Raw genomic sequence first — 23,312 nt, 5'->3', positions numbered from 1 at the left:
AAATCCAGGATCAGATTACCACAGACTTTTTTTGATATGAAAGAAGACTTGGAATTAAAAGATATTTGGAGAATACATAATCCAAAAGAATTGGACTATACTTTTTTTTCCGACAGACATAGATCCTTCTCTAGAATTGACTTTATTTTGTTGTCAGATGATTTACTTGTTAAGACAAAAAGAACAAAGATTTTCCCAAGAACTTTGACCGACCATAGCCCAGTATGGATAGAAATCGAGATGGGTAAGACTGAGCGACGCTCTTGGAGAATAAATGAAAACTTGTTCAGATATGAAAAAAATATAATAGAACTTAAAAAGCACTTGAAAGAATTTTTTGAAATAAATTTGAATAAAGGTACCCCAACTGAAATTGTGTGGGATGCGAGCAAAGCTTATATGAGAGGGGTGCTCATTTATATGAACTCTAAACATAGATTGATTCGACAAAAGAAAAGATCTGAATTGGAAATAGAAATAAAGAACAAAGAACAGCTACTTATTAAAAACCCAACAGATGAAAGAATACGTGGTGTTATAAAACTTTTGAAAGACCAATTTCAAATGCTTATGGCGGAACAAGTTGTAACAAACTTACAATATGCGAAGCATAATACATTTTGTAATGCCAATAAACCGGGCAGATGGTTGGCCTACACATTAAGGAAAAAGCAGAGTACACGGACTATTGATAGTATTGATATTGGAGGGAAAGAAATCTTTCAACAAAAATTAATTAAAGAAGCTTTTGTGGACTATTTTACTAAACTATATGCTAAAGATGATGTGCAGAATGGACTTATAGAAAAATATTTAGATAATAAAAGAGTTACAAAAATTTCTGACCAACAAAAGGAAAGAATGAATTATCCTATAACAGAGGAGGAGATAATAGTAGCAATTAAACAATTAAAAACAGCTAAAGCTCCCGGAACGGATGGCTTGACTGCAGTGTATTATAAAACTTTGCAAGCAGAAATGGTGGAACAATTTAGAGATCTATTTTGTAATATTCAACAAGGGGGTAAAATACCCCCATCATGGACAACAGCTTATATTTCTTTGATACCAAAAGAGCAAGCAGGTCCTAAAAACCAGAGAATTATAGACCAATATCTCTTCTGAATACTGATTATAAAATTTATGCAAAAGTACTAGCCAACAGGTTGATGCCAGTAATCCAAAAGGTGATTCATGATGATCAAGCGGGATTTATCGAGGGTAGATATATGAAGGATAATGCAAGTAATAGACTTACTGGAATATCTTGAAAGGAATAAATAGGTACCTGCAGTGCTGGTCTTTTTGGATGCAGAAAAGGCCTTTGATAGAGTGGATTGGAATTTTCTATTAAAGACTTTAAAAAAGATGGACTTTGGGGACCAATTTATACAGGCGGTTTCAGCAATTTACCAAGAGCAAAAGGCACAGATTATTATTAATGGAAGTTTGACAACAGAGTTTAAAATTGAAAAAGGAACAAGACAGGGATGTCCGTTATCCCCACTGTTATTTATTCTAACACTAGAAGTCTTGTTAAATACAATACGGGACTCTAATATCTTGAAAGGTATAAGGCAAGAGGATTACAGAATAAAGGCATTTGCAGATGATCTGGTCGTTACCCTAACACAGCCAATGGAATCAATAATCCAGATGAAGGACATTATACAAGACTATGGTAAAGTTTCAGGTTTTAGACTGAACCAGAAAAAAACTAAGATGATAGTTAAAAATATGACACAAGATCGTAAACACGAGCTTGAAAGGAGGGCAGGTTTTGAGATTGTACCAAAGGTAAAATATCTAGGAGTTCAGATTGCAGAATCAAATATGAAACTGTTTCAAAATAATTATGAGGTGTTGTGGCGAGAGGTGCAGAAAGATATGGAGACTTGGAAAAAACTGCAGCTGTCTTTACTTGGAAGAATAGCAGCAGTTAAGATGAACATTTTGCCAAGATTTCTTTTTCTGTTTCAAATGATTCCGGTGCTTAAAAGTGATAAACAACTGAAAGTGTGGCAAACTGGAGTGAATAAGTTTGTCTGGAATGAGAAAAAACCGAGAGTGAAATTGAAAATTATGCAAGATGTTCCAGAAAGGGGAGGCCTTAAACTTCCAAACCTACAGTTATATTATGAAGCAGCAGCTTTGACTCTAGCAAGTGATTGGTTTGGAAGGAAAAAGACTGGAATACTGAATATAGAAAGTTTTGATCTTGAATTTGGATGGCATGCTTACTTATTTTATGACAACAAAGTGGATAAAGTATTTAAAAGCCATATACTTAGAGATTCTTTGATGAGAGTTTGGAAGAAGCACCGATTCAAATGGGATTATAAAATACCGCTATGGCTGGATCTTGGTCATATTATGTGGAATACAAATATAATGTCACTCGGGGGGTTTTTATACAAAGAGGTTCTTTTTACAGATGTGGGCAGATGGCAGTTGAAGACATTACAGATACTGTTGGACGAAGGGATTAACTTAACTTGGTTACAATATAATCAACTACAATTGAGATGGAAAGAGGACCAAAAAACTGGTATTATGTTGCATGAGGAAGAATTGGTTAGACACATAAAAGAGAAAGGTCCAATGCATATTAAAAGGCTTTATAATGTTTTGTTAGAAAGGGATTCAGAAACTGAATTGGTTAAAGATTGTATGATTAAGTGGGCACAAAATTTTGAAGAACCAGTGATGTTGGAAACATGGGAAAAAATTTGGGTTCAGAATGGTAAATTCACAGTCGCAGAATTTGAGGGAAAATTTCTATAAAATGTTTTATAGATGGCATTTAGACCCCAAAAAGTTGTCGTGTATGTACCCTAATGTTCAGCCAAAATGTTGGAGATGTGATTGTTTAGATGCTACATATTATCATGTTTGGTGGACTTGTAGGAAAGTTAAGGCTTTTTGGATAAAAATTTGGTGGGTCATGCAGAATGTTTTGAAGAAAAAAATTCAATTTTCTCCACAATTGTTTTTATTGGGTATAGTTAAGGGTTTTACATTGGGTGAAATAAAATTGATATTGTATATGATAACAGCAGCGAGATTGTTGATAGGTAAATACTGGAAGAATGAAGCTTTGCCCACTATCGAAGAATGGATTTTGAAGATGGCCAGTTTTGCAGAGATGGCGAAGGTTTCAGCATATTTAAAAGACTGTTCACAAGAGACTTATGAATGGGAATGGAAAAAGTGGATAGATTATGTTCAGAACAAATATCAAACTAGGAAGTATCAAATAGCTTTTATTTGAAAATGTTATATTAAGATAGAAATATTTTAATGTAATGAAGATGAAAAATTATAAGGGGGAGGGAGGGGTTCAAGTTTTATACAAGTTTTATACAAAGGAGGGTTTTTTTTTTTACCTGATATGAGTATATTGGGGGGAGGGGAGGGTTAGGGTGGGTTAGGGAGGTTGGGAAGTTTGGGGTGGGTTGAGGGGGGGGGGAAAGGGGTGAAAATGTAATTGTAAAACTTTTGCAATTAAAAAAAAAAAAAGCTCTCAGTGAACCAAAAAGAAAGACTTAAACGGAGGCTTGAATAAGAATGAACATTTAATCTTTGATCAAAGACAAAAGGCTGGGTAAAACCATTCCAAACACATACAAAGAGATATGTATATGGGAGGGTTCACATCTTCAGAGAAGATGTAACCACGTTTTATACCTTTAAAGCATCAGTTAGATCCCCAATTCTGGCCTCTTAATTTATGTTTGTGTATTCTTTGTTGCCCTGCAAAGGAATCTAAACTTCCAATTAGTCTTATCTTTGTTTACTTAATTGGCCACTTAGTGCCTGGCTCCTGAAGACCAGATCTTATCCAGATCAGACATAAATTAGGATTGAGATGTAAATTACCCCTTTGTTGATAGCTGGAGTTCCAACAGATACGTACCATGTTTTTAGGTGGCACAGAAAGAGATTGATATGAGCAGGTCAAATGGCAGGGACATATGTTTGACAAATACCAGATACATTTCAGAGGCCTAATGACAATATGTTTGTAACAGGAGATACAAATAGAAAGGAATAATATATGTGATACAAAAGCACAATATATATGTTACAGGAACCTAATGATTACAGAATAACAAGCTTTTACTAAATCTAGTATATCAATATTTTATATTCTATATTGTTGTTTCCCTACATGATCTAACCAGCAATAATAGCAAATTTAATAACATTCCACTCCAGAAATTGCTGTGCCAGTCCAGCGCATGATGTTTCTGTGGATAATGCAGGCCCTCTGCTGTCTGACCACCACATTGCTACCAACGTGATTCATCAGTGCACAGAAAGATGATCTTCTGAGTTCTTTAGAATAGAATAGAGCTGGAAGGGATCTTGGAGGTCTTCTAGTCCAGCCCCCTGCTCAAGCAGGAGACTCTATAGTAGAATCAATACCATTTCAGACAAGTAGCTGTCTAGTCTTTTCTTAAAAACTTCCAGCGATGAAGCCCCCACAACTTCTGAAGGCAATCTGTTCTACTATGTGTTTACTTGCACTATAGTGTATGCTATATTACATTACTGCCTCTGCGAGCGTGCGTATCTCATGTGTTATATAATATGCAATACTGTATACAATATAATATATACAAATATACAATAAATGCAAAATATAACATATAGATAGCACGTAACGTAAGACAATATTTTACTCCGCTTGCAGAAGAGGTCTAGGTCAGAGGTGGCGCTCGCTCGCCCCAAAACAGCTGGAAGCCCCTGTCCGAGGACGATCTAGGCATCGCACCAACAATCACCAACTTCCTCTCCTGCACACGCCACCTCGAGTCCTCCCCAATTGGTTTCTTCTCTCCACTCCCTTATCGGGATTGGCTAACTTTCCCAATTCACCGCCCCTTCCTGCCCTGCCTCTGCGCCGCCTCCTTTCCGCGGGAGGCTGCCATCGCTGGGTCGGCCTCTCCGGCTTTGGTGCGTGATCGCCGGGCGTTCTTTGTCCGAAAAAAGGCCAACAGGTGGCGGGTGTGGGTGATCGGGCTGGTATACCGCGTTGGGGGTGGACGGAAGGGGGATCTGCCGAAATAGGCACGTGTGAAATGGGCAGATGGGTGTATGTGGCCAGGGAGGTTTTCTGTAAGGAGGTGGGTGCTGGCACGTGTGATGTTGGTCCCTCTGCAGTTTCGACAGGGTGTTGTGTCTGCTGGGCATGCATAGAATGCATCATCATCATCATCATCACCTATAATAATACAGGTAGTCCTCGACTTACAACAGTTCATTTAATGACCGTTTGAAGTTGCAACAGCTCTGAAAAAAGCAACATGACCATTTTTTCACACTTACAACCGTTATCACTTGGCCCCTTGGTCAAGTGATTTACATTCGGATGCTTGGCAACTGGTTCATACTTATGATGGTTGCAGTGTCCCGGGGGCCATGTGATCCCCTCCTGACTAGCAAAGTCAATGGGGAAGCCATATTCATTTAACAACCCATGTTACTAGTTTAAGAACTGCATTTATTTTCGTTGAACAAATATGAAAAAAGTCAAAAACACGGGGCAAAACTTGCTTAACAAATTTCTTACTTTACCAATATAAATTTTGGACTCAATTTTGGTCGTATGTTGAGGACTACCGTATCTGTAGTGTTTTCCAAATCTGGCCACTTTTAAGATGAGCAGACTCCAGTCCCCGAATTCCTCAGCCAGATTTGCTTTGCTGGCTGGGGAATTATGGGAGTTGATGTTCGCCCATCTTAAAAGTGGTCAGATTTGAAAAAAGATATTGAACCCATCTTTTGGTTATTCTGCAACCTGGTGCCTTTCAGATTGACTGGGCTACTGTTTTTGTCCATTCATTCATTCATTCATTCATTGGTTCATTTGTTTATTTGATTTTTATGCCATGCATCTCCCCTACAAGGTGAATTTGGGTGGCTTACAGGTTCCAGATCCATGAGCAGGAAGAGGAGGGTAAAACCTGTGTAGCTGGAGCAGGAAAAGGCATTATTAAGGGCAAGTGGGGAGAGAAGATGGTGACAATGTGTGTCACTGTTGCTTCTTGTTGCATACTTGAATGAAGAACTTTCCATTGCTTCTTGTCTTGCCTTATGGAGCTTTGGCAAACAAGTTGCCACAAAGAAGAGGGGGAGGACCTATTCTTCAAAGCACCAGAAGGCAAGACAGGAAGCAAGAGTGGAAACTAATCAAGGAGAGAAGCAATTTAAGAAATTTCCTGACAGTGAGAACAATTATCCAGTGGAATGGCTTGCCTTCAGAAGTTGTGGGTGTTCCATCCCTGGAGGTTTTTAAGAAGAGATTGGACAGCCATTTGTCTGAAATGATATAGGATCTCTTGCTTGAGCAGGGGGTTAGACTAGAAGACCTCCAAGATCCCTTTCAATTCAGTTATTCTGTTTGTTGATGGTGTGCCAGGAGAGTTTTGCAGAGGGGGCCACTGAGCCTGGGGACCCCAGGATGATCCAGCACCCATCAAATGGTTGGTTCGATTGTTGTCACCAGAGTGGTGAGGGTTTACTGGGTTTTGTATTGGGGTTTTAGTTCTGTAAACCACCCAGAGTCACTGTAAGTGAATAGGGTAGCCATATTTTATTTATTTTACATCTCACTATTACTATTTTTTATAAATAACTCAAGGCAATGAACATATCCAAAACACTTTCCTCCTATTTTCCCCACAACAACAATCTTGTGAGGTGGGTTGGGCTGAGAGGGAGGGACTGGCCCAACATACTGTATTTTTGGAGTATAAAACACACTCCCCCCACCCCAAAAGTGGGCGGAAATGTCTGTGTGTGTTATACACCGAATGTTGCCGAAACTCTGCCAGCCCCCACTCTTCAGCCATTTTTGGCCTCCATGCATCGTGTTTTCTGTCTCCTCACACTCCATTTTAGACCCGTTCCAGGCTGCAGGGATTGCCACAGCACATCGCCGCTTCCGCTTGTCACGTTTTCAGCCTCCACGCGTTGCATTTTCAGCCTCCACACACACTGTTTTTGGCCTCTCCGTGTCGTGTTTTCAGCTTCCACGCGTCGCATTTTCAGCCTCCATACACACTGTTTTCAGCTGATTCCAGGCGATGGGGATTGCCGTGGCTGATCCCCGCCACCTGGAACCGGCCGAAAATGCAACATGAGAAGGCCAAAAACGCGACTCGCGGAGGTCAAAAACATGACACGCAGTCTTGGAATGTGTTCAGGACTTAAATACAGGTAGTCCTCAATTTACGATGACAATTGAGCCTAAAATTTCCACTGCTAATCAAGACAACTAGTTAAGTGAGTTTTGCCCCATTTTACAACCTTTCTTCCCACAGTTGTTATGTGAATTACTGCTGTTGTTAAGCTAGTAACACAGTTATTAAGGGAATTTGGCTTTCCCATTGACTTTGCTTGTTGGAAGGTCACAGAAGGGAATCATATAACCCCAGGACCCTGCAATCATCATAAATATATACCAGTTGCCAAGCATCTGAGTTTTGCTCTTATCACCATGGGGATGCTGCAGCAGTCATAAGTGTGAAAAACAGCCATAGGTCACTTTTTTCAGATCTATTGTAAGTTCGAACAGTCATTAAATGAATGGCTGTAAATTGAGGACTATTTGTAGAGCACTTGGGAATTAGTTGGTAGGAGATTATTTATGGCTGGTTTGCTTTCTTTAGATCTGTAGCGCCGGATTCTAGGAAGCTTGAAGAAGGGCAGAGCTACAACAACATGGCTAGCAAGCCCAGAAATCAAAAGCCAAGATGGAAACTGGCAGCTAAGGCATCTCAGTTGAACAGACCACGGAATGTTGTTCCTTGGCAGAGCAAGGCTGAATGGGACCAAGTGATGGTGGGGCTGTATTGTGAGGACTGCCAGACACAACGAGATGCACTGGACAGAGTGTCTGTCTGGAAGAGCAGGTGAGAAGGAAGGTGGACAGAAAACAGCTGCCACCATTGAGGGGTTTGTGTTTACTCATCACCCTAGATGAGTTAATGACCCAGTAATTCTGTTTGCATATATATTAAACTTTTAAAATTGGTTGAGATAAGGTTTTGTGATTAGCATTTTGTATGAACCCAAAACATGGGTTAGTTCCTTAATTAAGTGGTACAACTGGTATATCTGGGGAGCAAGGAGAGAAAGACTCCTCTCCTTGCTCCCCAGAGAGGACCAGTTCATATCTTGCATTTGCAAGAGATCATTTGGATGCAAATTTATATGGAGAGGAGTTTTTGTGATAGCAGCTTGAATTTTGAATTAGAAACCCATCCCATCTCTTTGGGCAGTTCTCTCCAAACTTTCTGTACAGTGTTTTTCAAACTTGGCAACATTTGGCTGAGGAATTTTGGGAGTTTGAAGTCCACAAACCTTAAAACTGCCATGTTTGAAAACCACTATTTTAATAGTACATTATTCTTCAACATTATTCTTTCACTGCATTAGTATAGTCCTTACCTCAGGTAGTCCTCGACTTACTGCAACATTTTGTTTCTGAGTTAAGTGAGTTTTGCCCCGTTTTATTACCTGTCCTGTCGACTTCCGGTCGGCACCGCAGGCTCCGTGGACGGTCTTTTAAGACCGCCAGCCCTGCGTCTCTATAAAAACTGCCTTGACAGTGCAAACCGGCTGTCTGGCGGCTGAAAAACTCTCTTTCGGGAAAAGAAGGAGAGGAGAGCCGGTGGGTGAGAGTAGAGCTCCCCGAAAGCCCTCTGGAACATTTCCAGAGGCTTGGAGGGTGAGAGCTCCCCAGTCAGCCCACCAAGAAGCTCCGGAGCCAGGACGACTCTGCAAAGGCAGAGTGAGAAGCCGCGATCTGATCCTGCTTTTAAAAGTGAGTTTGACTGATTACAAGCGCAGGCAGAGCAGAAAACAGGAGATCAAGCCTTAAAAGTACAGAGCTTAACTCCGAAGTTACTTTGTTGCAATCTGAATCTTATTGAGCTGGAGGCTGAAGATGGCGTCTTTGTTATGGTTTTGAAAGTGAAAGCCAGAAACGAAAGTGTTTGAGAACTTTGCGCTGGGAGAGTGGATTAGCTGCTTATTAACTGCTGGAAGCTGAGAGCTTGTGGAGGGAAGGAAAAAAAAAACTATTCTGCCTGGCAAATTAGAGACTATAAATTATAAACATCTTCAAAGACTTTGTGGCTTTTAAAGATCTCCTTAAAAGAGGAGGAAAAAAAATGGCCTCTAGACAAGTGAAACCAGGAGTTGCTAAAGGAGGGGGAGGTTCTCCAGTTGTGTCAGTGGTGACACAGAAAGCACAACTTCCGGCTGATTCGCAGAGCCAGACTCAGAGTCAAGATGCAGCACTTACTGATTTTAAAGAATTTATGAAAGAAGCCATGAATAATCAAGCAACAGCAATGAGAGAAGCTATGAATAACCAAGCCACAGCAATGAATAATTTAACACTACTTGTGGAAGGGAAATTTAAGAAAATTGAGGAGGATATAAGTTCGATCAAGGAAGTGGTTGCAGAGGAACACGATAAAATAAGAGATGATATTGTTTAAAAATTTGGTGGGTGATGCAGAATATTTTGAAAAGAAGGTTGAAATTTACTCCTCAATTGTTCCTACTGGGTATAACTACGGACTGTACAGTAGTAGAGACTAAATTGATTTTGAATCTAATATCAGCAGCTAGGCTGTTGGTAGCGCAATATTGGAAGAAGGACTCTTTGCCTACTATTGAAGAGTGGATACTGAAAGTAACGAACCTAGCAGAAATGGCGAAAATCTCAGTGTACTTGAAGGACTATACACAAGAAAGATATGTATCGGAATGGAGAAGATGGATTAACTATATTCAAAATAAGTATCAGACAAGAAAATACCATATAGCTTATGATTGAATGTTAAGTATTAGAAGTATTTAATTATCTATAGTGTAGTTAAGGTTTCAGGGGGGGAGTTAGTAGTCTGAGGATAAGTAGCTTAATCTAGTTTATGATTGCTAAATGAAATACCTTGTATTTTGTTCTGGGAAGTCTGGGGGGGAGGGTGGGATGAGGGGAGGGAAAGGGCGGGGGGAATGGGGGGGGAAGAAAATTTTTGTTTTTTGTAAAACTTTTCAATAAAAAAAAATTACCTGTCCTGCCACAGTTGTTATTACAGTTGTTAAATTAGTCACATGGTTGTTAAGTGAATCTGGCTTCCCCATTGACTGCTCGTCAGAAAGTTGCAAAAGATGATCACATGGCCCCGGGTCACTACACCCATCATCATTATGAGCCAGTTGCCAAGCATTTGAATTTTGATCACATGACCGGGGTGGATTCTACTTATCTTTACTACCGGTTTACAATGGGACTGCGCATGCGCATGCACAGAAGTTTATGCACATGCGCATATCGCCCGTAATGTGGCGGGTGGGCGGAGCCTCCCGCCGGTTTTACTACCAGTTCTATAGAACTGGACTGAACTGGGAGCAACCCACCACTGCACATGACCTTGGGGATGTTGCAGTTGTAATGTAGTCATAAATCATTTTTTTTTATTGAAAAGTTTTTTAAAAAATTTACACATATTTTCCCTTCCCTCCTCCCCCCTCCTACCTCAACCTCCCCCCCCTGACTTCCCAGAGCAAATACAGGATATAGTATTTAACAAACATAAAAAAAAACATAAGCTAACTATCTATAGATTTATCTCCCTTTTACACTTTAACTCCCCTTGTTTATATCTGAATATAACTATTTAAACCAATTATTGCTTGAAAGTAATCAATCCAACTTCGTTCTTGTCGGTTCTTCAATAATAAGCAAGTCTTCTTTCTTCCAGCATTGCTCAATCAGAGCCCAATTACAATTAACCATCACATCTCCAACCCCTACATATATTAACACATTAACAAAATATTTTAACCAATCTCAAATAAATTATATTGTAAAAACCTTATTTTTACTTTTTATCCCATAAACTTAAATTGATTCTTCCTGGAAACATTCCTTACTTAATAGTTTTACATAAACTTATTCATCTTATTCTCTACAAATCCACTGCGTATAATCAAATAACATCTTCACTATTTGATATCTATAAAAATATTGTAAAAACCTTCCCTCAACCCTTGCACCACTTATATTTTCCTTATAGCCCACAAGTTTATATTTATTCTTCAACAAAACATTCTTTAATATAGTATTAGTGTAACTTAAAACAAAATATAAAAGTTTAAGTAATATCCTTCTTTTAACCCATAAACTTATATTAATTGATCTGCACTGTCCATAACTTTTACATCCCCAATTTATATAAATTTTTCAACAAAGCATTCCTTGAAATATAACTTTAGTGTTAATATACTTCAGGACAAAAGTGAAAATTTGGTCAGTAGCCCATAACAATTCAAACGTAACATTACTTAACATAACTTTTCAAAACAGATCATATCCCTAAATACAGGTATAGTCATTCATTTTCACTACTACTATCCTCCCCAGGCAAAAAGGTTGTAATTTTTCCATCTCCATTTTTTCCTGACTTTTTTGCGAACCTTCTTCTTCAGTCTTATTCCTCCGCCTTCTTTTATTTTTATAAGTTCTTGAGTTTTCAGCTGAAGTTGCTGTACCTTACAATCTTGTTCTCTTTGCAAAGTAATTCCTTTCAGTAAACACACCTCTTTAACTGCGATTGAGAGTCCATTTTATAAAAAAATTGTAAAGTTCCACTTCGAATCCTCCTTCTTATATTAGAAATCCCAACACCTCCTGACAATTTTCCAGTTGACTGTAACAAAGCCTCTGGAGAAATCTCTCTCAGTATTTCCTGGTTACACTCCTTCAAACCTCTCAGCCTTTCCTTCTTAATTTGAAAAACATCCATTCCATTTTCCAAAGGCACATTAAACTGGATTGTTTCTTCCACCTCTTCATTCAGCAACTCACTGTTATTTGGCAACTGAAATACCGATACAGTATCTTCACTTATAACTTTGTTTCGAACTTGAATAAAATCCTTGTTGAAAAACCCTTCCATTATTTCCAACACGGAGGTAAATGATTCTAAAATTTCTTTAAAGAGATCCACAATCAGTTTTTGTGTATTTACTGATGTTTGTAATAGTGAGCCTTCATCACTTTCAAAAAAGCCAGCCATTTTTTTTCCATCCACCTTGAACAATGCTGGGTGTTAACAGCTTTATCGAGAGTTAACTTTCACTTTCACACCCTATTAAGCACAAGCGCCATTTTCTTCACTCCTTTAAGCAGCTTCAAAAAGTATCAATTTAAGCGTGGAATTAAGGGTTTGTTACTTGCAATTGTCTGCTCTTCTGTCTTCACTCCGTCTACTTAGATAATCAACTTAGATCTCAGTAAAGATTGCAGAAGTGGTTGCGACGTTTTTTTCTGCTTAAAGCAGAAGCGCCCTGGATCTCGGAGTTTCATCGGACTTCCTGGGGAGCTCTCACCCTCCAAGCCCCCAAAACTATTTCAGGGGCTTTGGGGGAGCTCTACCCCCATCCGATTGCTCTCCTTTCCCTCTTTTCCCGGGGGAAAGATTTTCCAGCCGCCAGACAGCTGATTTGTGCTGTCAGGGCGGCTTTACAAGATCACAGGGCTGGTGCTCCGAGATAGAGCGTCCAGCAACATCGGCGGTGCCACCGGAAGTCGTAAGTCATTTTTTTTAATGCTGTTGTAACTTTGAACGGTCATGAAATGAAAAGTTGTAAGTCAGGGACTACCCATAATAGGTATTCAAGGATTTGATGTCTTGATTATTTATTTGCCAGATATATTCAACTTTGTAAATATTTTTCCCCTTAGAAGCTCTTTACCTATTAATTTTGGGTACAGAGAAATCCAATGAATTCCTGATCATTGCAGAATACTTTGGGGTTTACTGATTGCTGTTCAGCACTATTGTGGACTGCTGGCTCCCAAAATGAGCTCAGTGTGTCTAAGAAAGCCCTTCATCTCTGCTGCAGAGAGAAACTCTTTCAAAAACACTGAACTTCCACAGTTGATGTTCTCATTAAGGATGCTTCTAATCTCAAAAGGTGTTCTAGGTCTGCTATAGGAGGGACATACCGGTAAATATTTAGATATTTTAATTGTAACGGATTTTAGTTAGGATGTTTTAAATCTGGGCAAAAATTGGTTTAATTCCTTTAATAATTTTAAATTTTGTATTAGATGTTTTTTATTCTTGGCTGTTCACCGCCCTGAGTCCAGCAGGAGAAGAGCGGTATAAAAATTTAATAAAATAAATAAATAATAAAATAAAATAAAATAATAATAAATCACTGCATGCAGAAGATCATAATGTTACTGTGTTTCACTCTGAAATTAGATTTGGGTCCAAGATGCCTTTAGCTGTGGAATGCACTGCAGATCTGATCCGCTGTAAGCTCCTAGATGCCTCTGGAATTCTGAAATCCCATGAACTGATCCTGACCTATGGCCTGGCACTTGTGAGGTAAGGGTTGTGAGAAAGAGGGAACAAGCTTCTTACAGAAGCTGCTGTGTAAGATTTATTGGAGAGTCTAGGAAAGAGATAGTTGCATTTTTACGGAAAGATTTTTTTCTACCTCTAATGAAAGCAGCTTCTGAATTCTGAAAGTTTTTCTTTAAAGACACTTTCTTAAAATCTTTGAGCAAAGAACATATTGAAAAACAACAGGAATCTACGTGGGTTCTTCAAACCCAGTCTTTTTTCTGCTAGTAAATGTTGACAATGAACTTACATTTGTAGATGTTCTATAAATGTATTCATTGTCAATGTCTTCTGCAAGTAACCAGATGTTTACTTTACTCTTCTTCAGATACCAAATGTCCTCTTTACTAATAGCCTTGTCCTAATCTGAAATGGCAACAAAATCTTTTCTAAAGCTGTCTTTAGTTCTGTAAAACAAAGACCTTATCACAAAGATTAGATGGAGCAGTGGGCAGTTTAAGCGATGCCAGCAAACTATTGAACATATACTTAGCTGCAATGAAACTATTTTCTAGTCTGAGCTGCTTATAGTTATGCTTTCTTGAATTACCATATTTTTCAGAGTATAAGACACACCTTTTTCCCCCCAAAAAGAGGGTGAAAATCTGGGTGCGTCCCGCCCAGCTTCTCAAACAGAGGTTTCAGAGGCTGAAAAAAGCATCAGAAACGAAGCTTCAGAAAAGAAGCCCCCAAACAGAGCTTCAGAAAAGAAGCCCCCAAACAGAGTTTCAGAGGCTTTTTTTCTGAAGTTCTGTTTCAGAAGTTTCAGAGGCAGGAAAAAAAGCAAGGCACAGAGCTCACAACCAAGGAACCTGTTGCTAAAATTCATCTCTGGGGACAGCTGATTGGGGGTATTCTGGGAGGCTGATCCATCTGCCAATCAGCTTTTTTCTTATTTTCCTCCCCAAAAACTAAGGTGTGTCTTATACTCCGAAAAATACGGTAATAGATGTTAAGTAATTATTTCATGTGCATTGTTAAGTCATTTAATTGAAAACATACAAGTTTTGTTTCATGAGCATTATTGCTTCAGATGGTAGCTGAATTGTTATTCTGCATTGTTCTGAATATTATATTGCTTGTCTCTGGGCTCACAAAGTTGTTTTAAAACATACATGAAAAAGAAAACTCAAAGATGACAAGAACCGAATGAAAAAGAAACAAACCCACACTGTCTACTGTAAGGGGCTTCATTCTTGCCAAAGCCCTGGATAAAGAGTCAGATCTTCAAGCCCTTTCAAAACACCAAAGAATGGAACCATCAGATCTTGGGGGGTGAAACCTCATTCTAAAGGGCAGACATGCTTCTGGGGTCCCCAAGAATTGACATTGTTTAATTGAAGAAACCTGGAGCACGCCAGCACTGCCAATTCAAATTGGCAAAGCAGATATTATGGGAGACAGGCAGTCCCTCAAATAACCAGCTCCTCTGCCATGGATCATAATGAACAATTAATTTTAAGATAGTGGCTGAAGGCTGGGAGGATTCTTATTTCTGGGTTTGATTCGGGTTCAAATGATATTCTCAAACACAAGTTGTATCTGAAATCATTCAATACTTCTATCACCCACAGGTTTGTGAATCTCATCACTGAACGGAAGCAGAAAATGGTTACGGTTCCACTGAGACATCTAGCAAAAGAGGTATAAGAGGTTTGAGTTTATTAAGCTCTGGGAGCTGTGAAATAATTGCATTGCTTCCATTTCTGATTTTAATAATCGTTTGGTTCTTGCTCCAAGCTGAACATCCCAATCTGGATTGTGGATCTCCGTCATGACCTAACCCACGGCACCCTTCCCCAGCTGGTGACTTGCCGAAAAGGTAAGAGGATTTTTTTTTTTATTCTGATGAAGTTAACTTGGTGGTGCAGTGTTTAGAATGCAGTTATTGCAGACTAACTCTGCCCACTGCCAAGAGTTTGATCCTAACTGGCTCAAGATTGACTTAGACTTCCATCCTTCTGAGGTTGGTAAAATGAGGACCCAATTTATTGAGGGCAATATGCTGACATTGTACACTGCTCAGAGAGTGCTGTAAAGCACTATGGAGCTGTATATAAGTCTAAATGCTATTGCTAGTACTATGCAATTAATAATTGCAAACAGCCAAGCTCAAAGAGCACCACTGTTCAACCTGGAGCTGCATATAGGTAGTCCTTGACTTACGACCACAGTTGAGCCCAAAATTTCCATTGATGAACAAGACAGTTGCTAATTGAGCTTTGCCCCAATTTACAGCCTTTCTTGCCACATTTGTTAAGTAAATCACTGCAATTGTTAAGTTACCGGAAGGTGTGTTGGATATGTTCACCACCTTGAGTTATGGAAGGAAGGAAGAAAGAAGGCCAAAAGACCCAGCTAAAGGCAGTTCAGTCCTACAATAGCTTCCTGAGTAACAGCTACCTGAGTAAACAAGCATGTAATCAGTACATTTTTTAAAAAAAGATGAGGGGCAGGTCAGCTCCAAGTTCCTGTATACCTGGGGTGTCAAACTTGCGTTGTCATGATGGCGTCACATGACGTATCAGCAGAGTACCCCTTTGCTAAACCAGGTGTGGGCATGGTCAGTGTGTGATGCATCTGGCCCGCGGGGCGGCGAGTTTGACAGACCTGTTGTATACATTTGTTATTTGATGCGATCCTTAGTGCTTCCTCCAGGTGGCGATGTTGCACTGCAGGGAGCAAATACTACTGTCCCCAGAGGATACATAACTTTCAATCTGCTGTAAGTGGTGACTTGTTTGGAAAAGGTTTTAAGCATATAGCATGAGCAAGGGAATAGAAATGTCTCACTCTTCAGGGTGGAAGGAAAATGCAGAATGCTTCTTTCTGCTCCAGATAAGATTTCTCCTCTAGAAGAGTGGAATTGTACCTTTCAACATGTCTCTGGAGGAAGGGATCTGGAGAAAGCTGTTCCAGATCGTTTGCAGAAATCCAGGTTTTTTTCTCTTACATTTCCAAAAATGAGGTCTTTGCAAACACTGTTTATTTATCTGATTATTTTTATCCTGCCTTTATTATTTTATAAGTTACACAGAGCAGCAAACATACATAATACTTTCTTCTTTTTCCCTTTTTTCTCCCCACAACAGCAGCCTTGTGAGGTGAGCTAGGCTGAGAGATTGGCTGTCCCAGTCACCCAGCCAGCTTTAATACCTAAGAAAGGACTAGAATTCACAGTCTCCTGGTTTCTAGGCTAGCACCTTCACCGCTACACCAAACTGGCTCTCTTCTTTTCTTTTCTTTTCTTTTCTTTTCTTTTCTTTTCTTTTCTTTTCTTTTCTTTTCTTTTCTTTTCTTTTCTTTTCTCTTCTCTTCTCTTCTCTTCTCTTTTTTCTTTTCTTCTCTTCTCTTCTCTTCTCTTCTCTTCTCTTCTCTTCTCTTCTCTTTTCTGCCAGGTTTAATGCTTAGATCAGGGAGCTGAGGAAATAGTTTGTAGTAGATAAGGGAATAGTAAATAACGGTGAATGCTCTGTGGTTTTACTAATGGCTGTGTGAGGTTGTATGAGTGGATGCACTAATTTTGCTCTGATGGTAGAAGTGAAGGTTAAGTCAGTGTTTCTACTTTGGCAAAAAGTCTATGGATATTCTCAGTCATCCAGGTCATGGTTGTCCCAAAAGTGGCTCTGGTGGCTCAGCAGACTAAAGCACTGTTATTAACATCCACTTACATCTGCTGCCTGCAATTACTGCAAGTTCAAATCTCACCAGGCTCAAGGTTGACTCAGCCTTCCATCCTTTCTAAGGTAGGTAAAATGAAGACCCAGATTATGGGGGCAATAAGCTGACTTTGTATAAATATACAAAAGTATGAAGGCTATTGCTTAACGCATTGTAAGCCGCCCTGAGTATCCAGAGAAGGGCGGCATATAAATCAAATTTTTTAAAAAAGGTGCTTTTTCAGGAAGCAACTGGACTTCCTTGTTTTTTCTTTAAAGATGTTTCGCTTCTCATCCAAGAAGCTTCTTCAGCTCTGACAGGATAGTGGGGGATGGAAGGATTTATATTCCTTGCAGACAGCTGGTCATTTACATTCTTTTACAGAGTTGTTGAGGCCACTTGGAGGTTTGTCTGTGTCCTTAGGGTCACCTGAATAGAGCAAACGGTGCGAAGCCTTGGCTGCCAGATGTTTTCTGCTCTGTGTCCTTTCACTGTTGAAGATAGGTGCAGGCTGTTGGGGATGAGTCTATGTTGTTTGCATCTCAAACTGAAGTGCAAATGGTTCCTTCTTGGCTCTCTAAAATAATGCAAACAACCAGCTGTCTGCAAGGAATATAAATCCTTCCATTCCCCACCATCCAGTCAGTCAGACCTGAAGAAGCTTCTTGGATAAGAAGCAAAATGTCTCCAAGAAAAAAGGAAGTCCAGTTGCCTCCTGAAAAAGCACATTTATTGATTGATTGATTGATTGATTGATTGATTGGTTCGATTTATATGCCGCCCTTCTCCGGAGATTCAGGGTGGCTTACAATGCGTTAAGCAATAGCCTTCATACTTTTGTATATACCTGCTTAGTAGGGCTTTCGGCCCCCCCTAAGTGGTGTTCTTTTTTATACAAAGTCAGCTTATTGCCCCAACAATCCGGGTCCTCATTTTACCTACTTCGGAAGAATGGAAGGCTGAGTCAACCTTGAGCCTGGTGAGATTTGAACTCGCAATAATTGCAGGCAGCTGGCAGCTAAGTGCTACTTAACAGCACTTTAGTCCGCTGCACCACCAAGGCTCTCTTGGCAACTTGCATGGAATTCTGGGAGTTGAAATCCACATGATGAAGCTTCTTGGATGAGAAGCGAAATGTCTTCTTCCTCAAGGAAAAAAAAGTCCAGTTGCCTTTTGAAAAAGCATCTTTGGGATAACTATTATCTTGTTTATTTTTAATAGTGCTATCCTTTCTTCTCTGCAGGTTGTGATACCGTGCTGGACTGGCTGAGGCGCTCATATTGGAGCTGCCAACTGGGCAATAATTTAGTTGAAGAAGGTGAGGAGGAAACTGAAGAATCATCAGAAGCAGATGGTGAAGATGAGATGGTCAGCAGTCAAGAAGATCCGGAGAAGACACCAAATGAGCAGAAACACCAGGAATTCTGTGGTAGGTGTATTCAGATCTGTTGTTTTTTCTTCTGCACTTAATGTTTTTCTAAAGGATTTTTTTTTTCAATTTCTTTCCCCCAGGAAAAGTCAGAGATGTTTTGACTTCATTTAAAAATCAACAATTTGAGGTAAGCTCTGTAGATTCCTAATCAGACTAGCAATTTTTGTTTCCATTGAAAATTCTTCGAATGATTAAAGTATAAGTGAAAAAAATAAAGTATGAATTCAAGGTGTTTTGCTTTGATTAAAATGTTATAGTTTGGACTTTCTGATGCAAAGACAAAGTAAAGTCTCCTGATTCACTACATGTAGTCCTCAACTTGCAGCCGGTTGCTTAGCAACCATTCAAAGTTCCAACCTACCTGAAAAAAAAGGACTTACGATCTGGATTCAAAGATCTTACTGTCACACAGACACAGTCACATGACCACACTTTGAGTGCTCCGCAACACAGCTGCCTATACCAGGGGTATCAAACTGGCGGCCCAAAGGTTGGATGTGTCACGTGCAGGCCATGCTCCGTAAAGGGAAAAAAAGGTTGTGAGACATTGCAATATGTCACGTGACTCGATCTAGTTTGACACCCATGGCCTATTCAGTCATTTGCAATGTCCCATATTTTTTATAGTGGTTTTGCTAAAAACCAGCACTTCCAATTTTGGGCAAAACTACATCTGCGGCAAACAATAGGCATTTAACAACCATAGAATTTGCAGGAAAAGGGTAAAATCAGATTGTCATGTGTCCATCATGACATATAAGTGTAACGGCAGGCTCTACTATGGTTGTATGTCGTGGATTTCCCGATACTTTTTCCAATCTTCCAATGTGTCTTCCAATGTTTCCTGGGATTGGAATAAGTGAGTTCAGAGAATGTCCCAAAGGTGTTTTTTTCAGGAAGCAACTGGACTTTCTTGTTGTTGCTTTTTTTGAAGACATTTCATTTCTCATCTAAGAGAAGTGGGGAAGCAATCCTGTGAGAGCTGAAAAAGCTTCTTGGCTGAGAAGCAAAACATCTTCAAAGAAAAAATAAGAAAGTTCAGTTGCCTCCTGAGAAAAGCATCTTTGGGACAACCATGACCTGGATAACTGAGAATCTCTACAGAAGTTCAGAGAATGATTTTTTTGTTCAGGAAGCTACAGTTAGAATATCTGTGGAGATTCTCAGTCATCCAGGTCATGGTTGTCCCAAAGGCATGCTTTCAAAAGGCAACTGGACAGGGAGGAGTCGAAAGAAGAAATGCAGAAGGAAGAAGACAAAGAGGAGAACAATGAAAATAATAGTGATTGATGGGGGAAAACATATTTAGAGTGTTGGAAGATATGTTTGAAATGGAGGCACGGGCCTTGGTAGAAATTTTAGAAACTAGGCAGTGGAAGAGGGTAGTGGTTGGAGGAACACTTAGATTGGACATCCAAGAACTAGATATAGACAGATTTTAAGAGGAATGTGGGAGGCAAGTCAAAAAAAAGCATAGCAATTAAAGTTTTGAAGCAGGCAAGAGACGATGGGTAGATGATTTTCATCTTTATTGTTGTTCCGATTCGCTTTTCCTTTTTCCTCTTTCTTTTAAAGCATAGCAATCAAAATATGAAGTGGGCAAGAGATGATGGATGGATGATTCCTCTTTTTTGTTGCTACTCTGAGTTGCCTTTCCCTCTCTCTCCCTTTTTTTTTCTTTTTTTAGGCAGGTGACATGATTAGAAGTTAGACAGGAAAGAAAGAAAAAGCTTTTTAATAAAGGGTGACATGATTAAAAGCTAGAATAAGTGATAGAAATAAAGGGAATATTTATGTATACATTTTTATTTGATAAAATGAAAGTAATGAGAAATAAGTGGAATAATTGAATAATGATAGACTGTAACCTAATATAGATGTGTATTGTTATTAGAAATAAGTTGATTGAATGTAATAATAATGCTTAATCTTATCAGTTTCATTTGTATTAGAATGTATGGTGCCCAGATGCCACACTGTTCACACATTGATTTGACATTTTTATAAAAAAAAAAAAAAAAACTTGAGGGGGAAAAAGGCAACTGGACTTTCTTTGTTTTTCCTTGAAGAGGTTTATATTATAATTTATATTCCTTGCTGCTAATGATCAGATAACTTTAAGGGATATAAATCCTTCCATTCTCCACCATTCAGTCAGAATTGAAGAAGCTTCTTGGATGAGAAGTGAAATGTCTTCAAGGAAAAACAAGGAAAGTCCAGTTACCTTTGGTTAGAAAGACATATAGAGCAGCTAAATGGTTCAAAATTGGAAGAGGGGTGTGGATATTTTCCCACTGTCCATTTAATATATGCAGAATATATCAAGAAAGGTGCTGGATTAAAAGAAATTGTAATTAATATTGCTAGGAGTAATAACAATCTGATATATGTTGTTGGACACACAGAAAATGAATCTATTGAAGGTGAAAGAAATGAATGTCAACATCAGGCTGCTGCTCAATAGGTTTTTTTTTTTTTTTTTTTAGAAAACCTTAAGTTCATGTCAATAGGCAATGCCAACCTAATGCAGAGAGTCAGAGAGTTGAAATAATAGTAAGTTCAAAAATTCTTAGGAATGGTGAGTAGAGCCGTGAAATAAAGAGGTGTTCTTGCCTGAGATAAAGGCTACAACAGATCTAGATTGAAAATTAAGGTACATGGACATCAAACCAAAAACAAATGTATATAAGGTTTTCCCCACAAATGAAGGTGAATATGCATGTCCCAGGATAATGTTGCAGTATCCAATCAGAGTCAGTCACTGGGACCAGAGGTTTACTCTTCCAAGCTTTCGGACTCATGCTGGAGCCCAGAGGGAATTTCTAGCAGAATGTGTGTTTTGGGCTATTCTATGCTCCTTGATGATAGGCTCCAGCTCAGAAGACTAAACCTCTGGTCCCCGTAACTGACCCAGATGGATCCTTCAAGGTTTTCCCCAGCTACAAAAGTAGTGTTCTGCCCCAGCTCTGGATTTCCGAGGATATTGATACACACCAACGGTCCTTATCAAATTTATTAAGTAGCAAGAATAAACAAGACCAGCAAAGGTTGGCAATCAGCCCAGAAAACAAGGTATGATAAATCAAAATACTCTGATAATAATACGAGTTGTTTCCAGCAAGAACGCACTAGCTGTGTGTGACTTAAATAGGCTAAGGGAGTGGCCAATTATCCTCAAGCCCTACTCTCGAGTAGACCTCCTCCTCCTGAGTGGCCACTCCTGCCTTTTGGCAGCCCTGTGTGCTCAAGCATTGAGGAGAGGCTCCTCCACTTCGCTCTCTCCACTTGAAGGAGCCTCTGGAGGTTCTGAAGGCCCTGGCTGAGGCTCTGCCTCTGGCACCACATCCTCTTCAGCCTCCTCGCTGTCCGACCTGGCGCAACCCCACACCAGCCTCCTCGTCGGGATCAGCCACAATCCGCGCAGGCCGCTGGCGGGCCACAACAAATAGCTTTAAAAGCTGGGACATCAGAAACACTGAAAAAACCTCATGTTGCTCTTGAAGTGCCGTGCTGGTTGAGAATATCTTGAACCTGGAGAACATGAGATGCTAAACACACTGACGGTTGGAAGCTTTTTGCAAAACTAAAGCATGCATCAGGTAAAGGCATGAGTCCCTGGAAAAACATCCTTATGCTTGCAGAAATGGAAGACTAGATGGAAAGATGCCATCACTGAGAACATAAAGCAGTGTTTTCAAAAAATCAAAGTGACTGACAGTCCTGGTAATTAAGTTTCTTGGACACAGAGAAGTGGAAACAAAAGTAATGTAGGGCTACCTGTATTAAACTAATACAGGTAGTCTTCAACTTACGACCATAATCGAGCCCAAAATTTCTGTTGCTAAGACAGATATTTGTTAAGTAAATTTTCCCCCATTTTATGACTTTTCTTGCCACAGTTGTAAAGTGAATCACTGCAGTTGTTATGGTAGTTATGTGGCTGTTAAGTGAATCCGGCTTCCCCATTGATTTTGCTTGTCAGAAGATCGCAAAAAGTAATCATCTGATCCTGAAACACTGCAACTGTCATAAATATGAGTCAGTTGCCAACCATTTGAATTTTGATTATGTGACCATGGGGATGCTGCAATGTGAAACACTGTCATATGTCACTTTTTGCAGTGCTATTGTAACTGAATGGTCACTGAACGAATTGTTGTAAGCTGAGGACTATCTATTTGAATTTTAAATGGACCGTCGTGCTATAAATATGCACACCTACTGATGATTTGTACAGTCTGTTTTTATTCTCTTTGAACCAGATTTATATTTATTTTGAATAGTTATGTGTACAGATGTTTTATCCTTTCTGATTTCTTCCCGTTGTCTTTTCTATTCCTAATCTGGTTGATTGTTGGAATCAACAGTTTTTCCAAGTTGGTTGTCATAATGACTTACATCATGTCCGTAAGGCAGTTGGCTCAATTCACATATAACACTAGGCCCCAAACAAACTGTTTTAGTGAATCTAGCCAGTCCCGTCCATTAGTTGATGTGCTACTTCTTCATTCTTGCCTTAGGTTCTCAGGCAGCAGCCAGATGTCAACCAAGCCTGTAAAATATGGAGCATAGCTACTTCAGAGGTGGAATGGGTTGTGGCCCAAATGAAAGATTTATTACAAGAGAACAGGTAGGTCGATTTCAACACTCAGAATTTCTGAGTCAGCCATAACAATCTCCCTTGTGGTTTTGTTAAACATCCCTGCAAGTAAAAATCTTACTGAAGTCTTGTCTAGTTGTGTCTTCTCCTTTTGTGCTGCTCCCCCCCCCTTAAAAAAAAA

At 39.5% G+C, this 23,312-nt stretch overlaps 1 protein-coding gene across 3 annotated transcripts in view; it reads left to right on the top strand.

Moving 5' to 3' along the window:
- The first annotated feature begins 4,903 nt into the window (after window positions 1-4,903).
- The window catches only part of LAS1L (LAS1 like ribosome biogenesis factor), a 29,443-nt gene continuing 11,034 nt past the window's right edge, over window positions 4,904-23,312 (top strand). For all 3 annotated transcript variants that reach the window (XM_070952143.1, XM_070952142.1, XM_070952141.1), the window contains exons 1-8: window positions 4,904-4,959; window positions 7,677-7,919; window positions 13,296-13,421; window positions 15,014-15,083; window positions 15,180-15,261; window positions 18,343-18,528; window positions 18,612-18,658; window positions 23,052-23,161. In XM_070952143.1, coding sequence (XP_070808244.1) covers window positions 7,729-7,919; window positions 13,296-13,421; window positions 15,014-15,083; window positions 15,180-15,261; window positions 18,343-18,528; window positions 18,612-18,658; window positions 23,052-23,161 — 812 coding nt within the window. In that variant the 5' untranslated portion in view covers window positions 4,904-4,959; window positions 7,677-7,728. The remainder of the gene's footprint in view (window positions 4,960-7,676; window positions 7,920-13,295; window positions 13,422-15,013; window positions 15,084-15,179; window positions 15,262-18,342; window positions 18,529-18,611; window positions 18,659-23,051; window positions 23,162-23,312) is intronic.

The sequence above is a fragment of the Pituophis catenifer genome, unplaced genomic scaffold, assembly GCF_029215685.1.
Source record: "Pituophis catenifer annectens isolate HBS135680 unplaced genomic scaffold, rPitCat1.0.hap2 SCAF_11, whole genome shotgun sequence".
Classification (NCBI taxonomy): Eukaryota; Metazoa; Chordata; class Lepidosauria; order Squamata; family Colubridae; genus Pituophis; species Pituophis catenifer.
This window is presented reverse-complemented; position numbering and strand designations above follow the sequence as displayed.